The sequence below is a fragment of the Panulirus ornatus genome, chromosome 1, assembly GCF_036320965.1.
Source record: "Panulirus ornatus isolate Po-2019 chromosome 1, ASM3632096v1, whole genome shotgun sequence".
Lineage (NCBI taxonomy): Eukaryota > Metazoa > Arthropoda > Malacostraca > Decapoda > Palinuridae > Panulirus > Panulirus ornatus.
In genome coordinates this window covers 82,663,965-82,677,016 of record NC_092224.1, presented here as the reverse complement: position 1 = coordinate 82,677,016, position 13,052 = coordinate 82,663,965, and the positions used below count along the sequence as shown (strand labels likewise).

Here is a 13,052-nt window from a genome sequence, read left to right as displayed (position 1 = left end):
GTGTAGCAGCATCACCTGCTAGGCTGCCTGCACAAGAGCCTGGCTTTCTGCTATGGCCCACTTCCTGTTTCACAGAGCAGTTGTCCATCACTGGTTTATCAGATAATGTTGCCAGGGTGCCAGGACACCATCTCATAACTGTCTTTTTACTGCCAGCTATGCGGGTGACTCATTCCCCTCTCTTACAGGGGTGCTGAGATACTGGAGCATAGCCTATGTTGCTTTGCTGTTATGTGGCTACCTCCAACATCAGTGTTGCCCCTCAAAACCTGTTTGGCTGCCTTTACCGCTGCTTCGGCATGTCCACTGGACTGGGGGAAGTGGGCTGAAGAGATGCATGCCATAATTCCCCATATTTTGTAGAAAGCTTCCATTGCCTCGCTGTCTAGACTGGTGCCCCCATCCGAGGCGATTTTATTGGGTGCTTTCAATCCCCTGAAGAAGGTGAGCAGCCTTGCAATAACTGCACTTGAGACAATTCCGGGGAGATGTGCCACTTCAAGCCACCCTGTCAGCTTGTCTGCATAAGCTAGGCTGAAACAGGTCGATAACAGCCTCTTGGAACAGGAACTCGAGAGGCAGCATGAGGACTAGCAGCTCCAGGGGTTGTGATGGCACATGTCTCTTGCATTCAAGACAAGATGCTTGATGGTACTTCAGGTCTGCTTCCCAAGTGTCCTATCTGTACCTGCCCCAGTCGGTTTTGAAGGTAGTGAGGTGGCTGCTCTCTTCTTCTAGTCACCAAGGGACTCCAGACACCATATCGAAGGGCATTTGTGTGTGGTGCATCTCTCTGAAGCATCCCCTGTTCAGCTGTTAATAGTCCACAGTGTGCCACAGCTGGACGTTATTTTTTCACAACCCCCCCACCATGCAGGAATATCAGTCCACTACTTCTGTTGGAACAGGAGTGATCTCGCTCCTCCTCATATCCTCGTCAAGCTGGTGCATTACTTCAGCCTCCTAAAGCTTTGCAATGAGTGCAGGCATGGGGGTAGGCATTTGGCTGTGTCCCAGGGAGGAGGGGAATGTGGTGTGGTGGGCCATTCACGACAGACAGCAAGGAGTTAGTGGTGTTGAATGTGGTACTTGAATAGTGCTAGCATAGCCACTCCTTCAGACAAAGCACATTCTCCTCCAGTGGTTGGAGGGTTATGCCTGGAGTCTAGTGGGTATCAGCATGTCTGGGGTGTCACAGGGGCCACTTTACTGCTACTGACCATGATGATTTTAAGTAATGGGAAGAAGTCAGGCATCCAAACCCAACCTCTTGCACGCTGTCTGGGAGAGGAATGCCTTCTTCGCAGACTACACAACTCGGACCTCCTCCTCAATCATCCTGCCGCAGACTTTGATCCAGAGATGGTAGCTGCCCAGGGACCTCACCCACAGGTTGGCTGTTGCGTCCAGTCTCGATGCTGCAGCCAAAGTGTCCTCAGGAGCAATGGTCCTGCCAACAACACGTGAGCGCCTGTGTTTGCCAAGCCCTCAATGCACTCCGACCTTCAACCGAGCAATAGGGAAACCTCCACTCTCATGGTCAGCAAGGGTACTGCACCTGCCAATGCCAATGTCATGGCTCTTGACATAAAGGCCTCCTTACCCTTGCTGCTCTTGCCTTTGGCCACACGCTAACAATGAATGGGGTCCATGAGTCTCCGCATCACATGTTGCACTTTCAAATGTAAGGTACTTGCTGTAAAGCACATCCTCCCTTAAATATCTCTCCCAGTTCTGGTACAGGTCTCTTTTGAGGTCAATGTCTGTTAGGTCCACCATGACTTTCCTCACTAGCATATATTCCAAAATGTCATACTCGCACTGAGGCCACATAAAATTACAGTCTACGACCTGACTCTGTGCACTGTGAAAATATTGTGCGATAGACTCACTTGGAGCTTGTCTATGCTCGAAGAATTGTTGCCACAGGACACCTTGGTTTGTCTTCCTCATGGCCAGCCTACCCACCGCCTGAAGCTTGAACCCTCATCAATGACTAACCAGTGATGATGCAATGTTTCTTCCATGTTGAGGTTACTTGAACTCATAGTGGTGTACCGGACTCACTGTGCCATGTACAAAGTGTAATGAAAGTAGGCAATCCATCCTTACTTTATCGTAAAGAAGTATCCTTTCACTGGAGAGGGGTAGCATCACCTTTACCTCTGTCTGACTCCTGCCTCCAACTGCCCAGAGAGCATTCTCATGCTGCCAGGTGCTTTCTGCCCAACTATTATACCACACACTAAACCCTACAACTTACCTTGTTAGAAAAAATCTTTTACTGGACTGGTCTATTCTATCAATATCTCTTATGCCTATTCCCTTTGAAAACTCCCATCAAGGGGTTAGCCATGGCAAATGTCTCCAATTACCCCTATCCTTACACACATACACCATTGCATATTTTGGATTGACCAATCCAGTGTATGATAGTGTGATTAAATGGGTTAATGTGGGAGGAAGACCACCTATGACAAGAGGAAATAGAGTGGAAGTTTCCACATCTCACAGGTGATCTTACTCTCATACCAACCCCTTTAACCCTTTAAACGTACTATCACACACTAGACTAGTAATACAAAGTATGTAACAAAATTCAAAACATCTTTATTTATGATCAGGAACACAAAAAACATCAATAACATAAATATATATATATATATATATACATATATATATTTTTCTTTCTTTTAAACTATTCGCCATTTCCCGTGTTAGCGAGGTAGCGTTAAGAACAGAGGACTGGGCCTTTTTTGGAATATCCTCACCTGGCCCCCTCTGTTCCTTCTTTTGGAAAATTAAAAAAAAAATGAGAGGGGAGGATTTCCAGACCCCCGCTCCCTCCCCTTTTAGTCGCCTTCTACGACACGCAGGGAATACGTGGGAAGTATTCTTAATCCCCTATCCCCAGGGATATATATATATATATATTCTTATTTCATTCATTTTGCTTTGTCACTGTCTCCCGCGTTAGCGAGGTAGCACAAGGAAACAGACGAAAGAATGGCCCAACCTACCCACATACACATGTATATGCATCCATGTCCACACACACACAAATATACATACCTATACATCTCAATGTATACATATATATACACACACGGACATATACGCATGTACATAATTCATACTGTCTGCCTTTATTCATTCCCATCGCCACCCCGCCACACATGAAATAACATCCCCCTCCCCCCTCATGTGCGCGAGGTAGCGCTAGGAAAAGACAACAAAGGCCACATTCGTTCACACTCAGGTCTCTATCTGTCATGTAATAATGCACCAAAACTACTGCTCCCTTTCCACATCCAGGCCCCACAGAACTTTCCATGGTTTACCCCAGACGCTTCACATGCCCTGGTTCAATCCACCGACAGCACATTGACCCCAGTATACTACATCGTTCCAATTCACTCTATTCCTTGCACGCCTTCCACCCTCCTGCATGTTCAAGCCCCGATCACCCAAAATCTTTTTCCCTCCATCTTTCCTTCTCCAATTTGGTCTCCCACTTCTCCTCGTTCCCTCCACCTCTGACATATATTCTCTTGGTCAATCTTTCCTCACTCATTCTCTCCATGTGACTAAACCATTTCAAAAGAGCCTCTTCTGCTCTCTCAACCACACTCTTTTCATTACCACACACCTCTCTTACCCTATTATTACTTACTCGATCAAACCACCTCACACCACATATTGTCCTCAAACATCTCATTTCCAGCACATCCACCCTCCTCCACAAAACTCTATCCATAGCCCACGCCTCGCAACCATATAACATTGTTGGAACCACTATTCCTTCAAACATACCCATTTTTGCTTTCCATGGTTCCATTTTCTGCTTCCATGGTTCCATCCGCTGCCAAATCCACTCCCAAATATCTAAAACACTTCACTTCCTCCAGTTTTTCTCCATTCAAACTTTCCTCCCAACTGACTTGTCCCTCAACCCTACTGTACCTAATAACCTTGCTCTTATTCACATTTACTTTCAGCTTTCTTCTTTCATACACTTTACCAAACTCAGTCACCAGCTTCTGCTGTTTCTCACATGAATCAGCCACCAGCGCTGTATCATCAGTGAACAACAACTGACTCACTTCCCAAGCTCTCTCATCCACAACAGACTGCATACTTGCCCCTCTTCCCAAAATTCTTGCATTCACCTCCCTAACAACCTCATCCATAAATAAGTTAAACAACCATGGAGACATCACACACCCCTGCCGCAAACCTACATTCACTGAGAACCTTATGATTAATCCCCTCCTACAGAGAATTAGTGGCAACAGACATCAACAAAGTATTTGAGACTGTCTCACAGCACATACAGAAAAGATTCTTGACACTATCCTCCACAGCATTTAGCTAACTTCATAGCTAGCTGTCAAGCCAGAGTCACTCACAAAGGCTTCACTTCCAAAATCCTTAAGGTCTACAGTAGAGTCGCCAAAGGAGCAGTTCTTTCTCCAACCCTTTTAAAACGCTTTCCACATGGCCTTCCATCAGCTGCAGACAACATTCTATTTGCATCAAAGCACCCTAAAACCACAGAAGCAACAGCAAATATGCAACAGTACTTACACAATCAGAATAATGGCTCACTCAGAACAAAATGTCTGCATCTCCAAAGAAGTCTCCAGTCATTCTTTTTGACACAAATCCAACAGGCATCTTCCAGTCGCAATGATCTGCTAATCACTCTCAGTCAAAAAATACAATCTGTTCCTAGCATCACATATAATAAACAAATGACATTCACTCCTCATGCCACAAAAGCAACATCAACTTAACCTAAGAACATTAAATGGTGCCAGATTTGGACAATATGAAAAAGCCTGTAGCATCCCAGCAAAAAATTCATCCACTTACCCAAAACTACACCTCACCTGCGTGGTCATCCACCACATCACAAGCAACTACAATGGAGTTGCACATGGCACAAAACACAGTACTCAGAACACTCACAGGCTGCCTATCAACCATGAACATTCAACACTTACAAAATGAAACATAAATCCCATCCTTTCAACCCCACTATTATGTGCTCAGCTCACACTTCTCTGCAAAGGCACTAGACCCCTCCTATCCAAACCAACTTAACACATTGCAAGTAGAAACAAAATGCTTACCCCTGCTTCACATTTCAGCAACATCTATATGGTCATCTGTCATTGTATGAGAATGCTGTATGAGTAACTGAAACCCATGATATACTTCAATCTAACTCCTATGTATGGACTATGCCCAAAACATCTAAGCTTCCTAAAATTCAATATACCATTCTCTATCATGATGTAAATTGGACTCTGATTCTATAACTCTTGCTATTTCACTGGTATATAAAACAATATCTAATGACTCTTACTGAGAATGCTGGTGATGAGGGATTGAGGTAGGTGGTAATGGATTGTGATGGGATGGGGTGAAAGGTTTCTTAAACCTTCCAAAGTATGTTCACTCATTTCAGTATGTAACACTTATGTTTTTTGATGTATATGGCCATTATATTATAAAATATCTTAATATTTTCAAGTTAGGTAGAACTCACATTAAGAATATAACCACATGGTGTTCCTTATCAGATGACCATTTGTGGTTAAAATATAAGAATTTTCTCTTGTATCCAAAATATTCTGAAATTTTCATACACTTTTGTTGGTTATTGTGATCATTACAGTTTCACTGTATTTCAGGCAAGTTAGGGCTTCTGGATTTATCAAAATATTGCAATAAATCACTAATTTGGGTAATTTCTCATAATATTAAATACATGTTGCACAAAAGTTTATTATGATACTGGCAATCCCTTCTGAATGAATATAAAATCATGATTCATGATAAAATTTGGAAACTTATGGCAATAATCAAGGGTTTTGTTTATTAAACAAAGTGACATCAATTTACAGAAAGAGAAAACTTCATCACTGTAAACATGTTAGTTTTCCAGAAGGTGGTGATGCAAACACTATTGTTTCATTGGTTAAAGTCATAACTAAACCAATAAAACATAGTTAAGAATACATACATAAACATACACACATGCATGTACATGATGCATGTACATCACATGATGTACATGCATGCATGTACATCAGTGAGGTTATGCTGTGGATGGAAAATCACCAAATCAAACAAGTGAGTTACTCTCACATATTTTTCATAAAATCATTGATTGAAAAGTGATACCAGCACTGCATGTACAAATGGATGACAAGAAATTGAACATGGCCAAAATTTCAGGTGTTCATTGTATAATATAAAAAAAAGTTCATTGTATAATACAAAAAAAAGAAAATATCAGGTTAAAAAGAGCGAGGGATACAGCATGTTTGCATGGTGATTAACAAAATCAGGTTTCTGAACTTTTATCAATCTGGTAAAATTACAGGCACATCATCGAGACTAAGTTTGTCTCTGCTCATCCCAATTAGAGCTAAACCTTACAACCAATCTTCTCTCATAGTGCTGAAAAACCTGATTTTCAGTCTTTCTAAATTAGAGAATGACTTCACTAATACAGTAGTAATTACAGATTGGATGGCAAAAACCTTAAGTCAATTTAGGACTGGAAAGCAGTTACTGTCATATTTCAATATGGCTGAGACTGCATCTGTCAGTCTACCTGCACAGGGTGTAGATTTCAGCCTAAACATCCCATTCTCCTAAGGTCTATTGTAGAGCAGCTTAAGCTAAGATTTGCTTTCAAAACTTGTAAGCCTCAGCATATGTCATGACTTACATGACAGGAAGCTCAATGAGCTAAGGTCATTTTTCCTTTTGGGGGACTAAAGGGGTTACAGTACTCTTAAAGAAATAAAATCTTCATCTATATCAGATAAATCTAATATATACTGTATAGCTCAAAGGGACAGGGCAATCTCTCCTGCTGTCTACCACTTTAGTACATCCCTGGTTGAAAAGCAGAAAAAACATGACAAATTAAATTCCATGCTCATATAAATCACCACCTGGTGTTGTTTATAGTGGTAACAAAAGTTTTGGTCACTCTAAAAGGGCATTTACTCAGGAAAAAGCAGTAAAACAGTATCTGAGTTAAAAATCATTAGCTCTATTTATTGCTATTACGTAAATCATTGTTTAAACTGCCTAAAGTAAAGATAACATTTTAGGATATTACTGAAGGATGACTCATATATTTTCATAGATGGTTGATATCGAAGAGGTCAAGTTTAATAAATGTCTAATTCTTTCAAGATAACCACATATATCATCCGGTAACAACACTGAAGTGTTACAGTTATCAAACTATCAACTTGGGTGCTGTTTCAATGTAATCTACTAGGTTTAAGGAGTTAAGTGATGTGAAATTCTTCTTGTTGTGCCTTAAGTGGCAATCTTTCCTGAAAAGGACGGTGACTGGGTGAGCATATGAACACAAACCAAAGGGATACATGGCTTGCATCAGATGCTCAAGCCTCTTTTGTATACATATGGTGTCTGTCCACCAAATAATGAACATTCTTGAAGTCTGTTCCCCACTACTTTCATTGATACATGACCCTAACATTCCACAATGTCATATCTAAAAGTTGTCACACACTGACTAATCCGTCCCTATTTGATACATATGTTAGCATGCAATATCGAAGATCCACGATGACCTTCATGAGTAAGGTAGCACACTACTGCTTATCAGGATCATAAGCATTTTTGTAGTACATACCTAAGCTTTATCAATAAGAAAAAGAGGTTTGGAGTGTTTTAATATATGTGATCCACAACAACTTCAAATACTGCAGTACCACATGGGCTTTTAATGGGTGAATGTTATATTTATGGAAACCAGTGGAAATAGATTTCTTAGGAAGAAAATGTACTCGGTAAATATAATCATAAAAGCAGAGTAAATATAATTATAAAAGCAGGTACAAGAAGAATGATGTTATGTGCTGAGAACAGAAACAAAATGAAAACTTTCACATTTAGAGGACTTCATCCCAATGAGATCTTGAATAAAGAAAGTCTGACTAAAGATTTTCGAAAAGTAAATGGATAGGCTGAGTACCAGACAGGGAGGACATACTGAACTTTAATGAACAGGGGAAAATCTGTAAAGGGAGTACTGAGATTCTCGACAACAAGTTCTACAACTACAAAAAGCCTAATTTCCTGAGCAGAATTTTTACAGAAGCTACCCTGAAAATGATGACATGATGGTTGATTATCGGAGTGACTTCAAAATTAAAACATCTTATTTTTTGTTGGAGTATCTTTAACTGGTAAAAATACATACTTTTTCACTTCTTAATGACATCACATTTAAGAGGATCAGATTTTAAAGTCACTTGATAGGGACTAAAATCTAAGATAAGTTTTTTCATACTATTCGCCATTTCCCGCATTAGAGAGGCAGCATTAAGAAAAGAGGACGGAGCCATTGAGGGAATATCTTCACTTGGCCCCCTTCTCTGTTACTTCTTTTGGAAAACTAAAAAATGAGAGAGAGGAGGATTTTCAGTCCCCCCATTCCCTGCCCTTTTAGTCGCCTTCTACGACACGCAGGGAATATGTGGGAAGCATTCTTTCTCCCCTATCCCCAGGGATACATTAAGTTTATATGAAGCATAATCAATTCTAAAAACTGGGAACAAAAACATACCTGAGAAATAGACAGTTTAGATTGCACCATGTTAAGTCCAAGTGAAAAGGCTATGATACCTTTATGGAAAACCACTACCAGAAACAGGGCAAGAACATCATCGATTGTTTCCTGCAGACCAATTGCCAGGCCTTCAAAAATCTGCAATGGGAGATCATGATTGGCATGTGAATATGTATAAAAAAATCAGAAAGCACCTTCCTATGAAAACCTACAACATCTTGCATATGCACTCACTGCATATGCAGCTTTTTATGTACCTGTATTATTCTGAATACTCACTCCATCTCCTTCTCACATCACCACTACTTGTTATCACCTCCCCATTAGCCCCCTTCACTGAAGTTCCCATTTGCTCCCTTGTCTTACGCACTTTATTTACCTCCTTCCAAAACATCTTTTTATTCTCCCTAAAATTTAATGATACTCTCTCACCCCAACTCTCATTTGCCCTCTTTTTCACCTCTTGCACCTTTCTCTTGACCTCCTGCCTCTTTCTTTTATACATCTCCCACTCGTTTGCATTTTTTCCCTGCAAAAATCGTCCAAATGCCTCTCTCTTCTCTTTCACTAATAATTTAACTTCTTCATCCCACCACTCACTACCCTTTCTAATCAACCCACCTCCCACGCTTCTCATGCCACAAGCATCTTTTGCGCAAGCCATCACTGCTTCCCTAAATACATCCCATTCCTCCCCCACTCCCCTTACCTCCTTTGTTCTCACCTTTTTCCATTCTGTACTCAGTGGCAGATATAGGGTGTTTTGGTCGAGGTGGTGTGCAAAGCGAGAGAGTTAAGGTAAATGATTTGGTAAACAGAGAAGAGGTACTAAAATCTTTGCAGAAGATGAAAGCCAGCAAGGCAGCAGGTTTGGATGGCATTGCAGTGGAATTTATTAAAAAAGGGGGTGACTGTATTGTTGACTGGTTGGTAATGTTATTTAATGTATGTATGATTCATGGTGAGGTGCCTGAGGATTGGCAGAATGCTTGCATAGTGCCATTGTACAAAGGCAAAGGGGATAAGAGTGAGTGCTCATATTACAGAGGTATAAGTTTGTTGAGTATTCCTGGTAAATTATATGGGAGGGTATTGATTGAGAGGGTGAAGGCATGTACAGAGCATCAGATTGGGGAAGAGCAGTGTGGTTTCAGAAGTGATAGAGGATGTGTGGATCAGGTGTTTGCTTTGAAGAATGTATGTGAGAAACACTTAGAAAAGCAAATGGATTTGTATGTAGCATTTATGGATCTGGAGAAGGCATATGATAGAGTTGATAGAGATACTCTGTGGAAGGTATTAAGAATATATGGTGTGGGAGGTAGGTTGTTAGAAGCAGTGAAAATTTTTATCGAGGATGTAAGGCATGTGTACGTGTAGGAAGAGAGGAAAGTGATTGGTTCTCAGTGAATGTAGGTTTGCGGCAGGGGTGTGTGATGTCTCCATGGTTGTTTAATTTGTTTATGGATGGGGTTGTCAGGGAGGTGAATGCGAATGCAAGAGTTTTGGAAAGAGGGGCAAGTATGCAGTCTGTTGTGGATGAGAGAGCTTGGGAAGTGAGTCAGTTGTTGTTCGCTGATGATACAGCGCTGGTGGCTGATTCATGTGAGAAACTGCAGAAGCTGGTGACTGAGTTTGGTAAAGTGTGTGAAAGAAGAAAGTTAAGAGTAAATGTGAATAAGAGCAAGGTTATTAGGTACAGTAGGGTAGACGGTCAAGTCAATTGGGAGGTAAGTTTGAATGGAGAAAAACTGGAGGAAGTAAATTGTTTTAGATACCTGGGAGGGGATCTGGCAGTGGATGGAACCATGGAAGCGGAAGTGAATCATAGGGTGGGGGAGGGAGCGAAAATTCTGGGACCCCTGAAGAATGTTTGGAAGTCGAGAACATTATCTCGGAAAGCAAAAATGGGTATGTTTGAAGGAATAGTGGTTCCAACAATGTTGTATGGTTGCGAGGTGTGGGCTATGAATAGAGTTGTGCGCAGGAGGGTGGATGTGCTGGAAATGAGATGTTTGTGGACAATATGTGGTAAGAGGTGGTTTGATCGAGTAAGTAATGTAAGGGTAAGAGAGATGTGTGGTAATAAAAAGAGTGTGGTTGAGAGAGCAGAAGAGGGTGTTTTGAAGTGGTTTGGTCACATGGAGAGAATGAGTGAGGAAAGATTGACAAAGAGGATATATGTGGCAGAAGTGGAGGGAACAAGGAGAAGTGGGAAACCAAATTGGAGGTGGAAAGATGGAGTGAAAAAGATTTTGAGTGATCGGGGCCTGAACATGCAGGAGGGTGAAAGGCGTGCAAGGAATAGAGTGAATTGGAACGATGTGGTATACCGGGGTCGATGTGCTGTCAATGGATTGAACCAGGGCATGTGAAGCGTCTGGGGTAAACCATGGAAAGTTCTGTGGGGCCTGGATGTGGAAAGGGAGCTGTGGTTTCAGTGCATTATTACATGACAGCTAGAGACTGAGTGTGAACGAATGGGGCCTTTGTTGTCTTTTCCAAGCGCTACCTCGCACACATGAGGGGGGGAGGAGGTTGTCATTCCATGTGTGGCGGGGCGGCGATGGGAATAAATAAAGGCAGACAGTATGAATTATGTACATGTGTATATATGTATATGTCTGTGTGTGTATATATATGTGTACATTGAGATGTATAGGTATGTATATTTGTGTGTGTGGACGTGTATGTATATACATGTGTATGTGGGTGGGCTGGGCCATTTCTTTCATCTGTTTCCTTGTTTCTCTCTTACCCTTACATTACTTACTCGATCAAACCACCTCACACCACATAGTCTCAAACATCTCATTTCCAGCACATCCACCCTCCTGCGCACAACTCTATCCATAGCCCATGCCTCGCAACCATACAACATTACTGGAACCAATATATATATATATATATATATATATATATATATATATATATATATATATATATATATACAGTGAAATGGATATGTATGTATATGAGCATGTGTGGGCGTTATGTATATACATGTGAATGTGGGTGGGTTGAGCCATTCTTTGTCTGTTTCCTTGTGCTATCTCGCAAATGTGGGAGATGGCAATTAGTATAATAAATAGATAAGATATTCTGTAAGTATTTCAGTTATAAAAGCAATTCGTCATGTTATATTTCAGCTTCAAAACAAAAGGGTTTTCAGCTAAAAAAAGTCCTCAATTTTTGGTACTTTTGCGAAGATAATAGATTTCCTTGAAAATCACAGTATGAAGACTATTTTTCATGCTGAATTCGAAAGTGGGAGTGAAATACATGCTGAAGGACATTAAAGCCTGTAAAAAAGTAAGTAATGCTAACTCCTTTAGAAGAGTTTGTGAAAATTTGGTTTGTATCTATTGGGTATCTCTCAGCCTGGGGAAGCACAATGAGATATTTTTTGTGATCATTTGAAGTATAGAATCCCTTTGCTGTTTGCATTTATTGGGTATCTCTCAGCTGGGAAAGCACAATATGTTTTCTGTGATCATTTGAAGTATAGAAGCATTTTGCTGTCTTATTTCTATATCAAAAGAAAAAGGATTTTCTGGTAAAAAAAAAATTCCTTGAACTACATAACATGCAATTTTTGGTGTTTTTGAGAGGGTAATAGATTTGCTTGAAAACCTCAGCATAAGGATTATTTTTCAAGCTGAAATCGAATCAGGGGTTAAAATAGATGTTGGGATACATTAAAGTCTGTAAATAAGTAATCAATGCTAACTCTTTTAGTGGATTTTGTGATGATTTAGATCATATCTATAGGGAATCCGTTAGCTAGGGGAATCATTATGGACATTTTTTGTGATCATTTCAAGTATAGAAACATATCATTTAAGTCATATTTCAATTTCAATTCAAAAAAGTTTTTCAGCAAAAAAAAAATCACTTAGCAATTTTAGGTGTTTCTATGAAGGTAATAGATTTGCTTAAAAACCTCAGTACAAGGATTATTTTTCATGCTGAATTCGAATCTGGAGTGAAATATATGTAGGTGAATATAATGGTCTGTCAATTAGAATTTAATTGTTACACTTTCAGAAGATCCTGTAATTGTTTGATTCATCTTTACCCTGAAAATGTGCTTAGGGAAGTATGAGGAGATATTTTCCAAGATTCTTTCATGTTTAGAAGCAATTCATTTCTAGAGATGAATGTACAGGTGGAAGAAGACACTTAAGACAACTATAGTAGTTAATAATCAACATATACACATATACATACAGATACACAAACATATACACATTTACATATTCATACTTGCTTACCTTCATCCATTCCTGGCACTACCCTACCCCACAGGAAACAGCACCGCTACCCCCTGCTTCAGCAAGGTAGAGCCAGGAAAACAGACAAAAAAGGCCACATTCGTTCACACTCAATCTCTAGCTGTCATTTGTAATGTACCAAAACCACA

The 13,052-nt window shown here is 40.5% G+C and overlaps 1 protein-coding gene across 4 annotated transcripts in view; it reads right to left on the bottom strand.

The window, feature by feature from the left end:
* LOC139750199 (zinc transporter ZIP1-like) overlaps positions 1-13,052 on the bottom strand; it is an 87,127-nt gene that overhangs the window by 22,277 nt on the left and 51,798 nt on the right. For all 4 annotated transcript variants that reach the window (XM_071664658.1, XM_071664647.1, XM_071664636.1 and 1 more), the window contains one exon: positions 8,627-8,767. In XM_071664658.1, the coding sequence (XP_071520759.1) occupies positions 8,627-8,767 (141 nt within the window). The remainder of the gene's footprint in view (positions 1-8,626; positions 8,768-13,052) is intronic.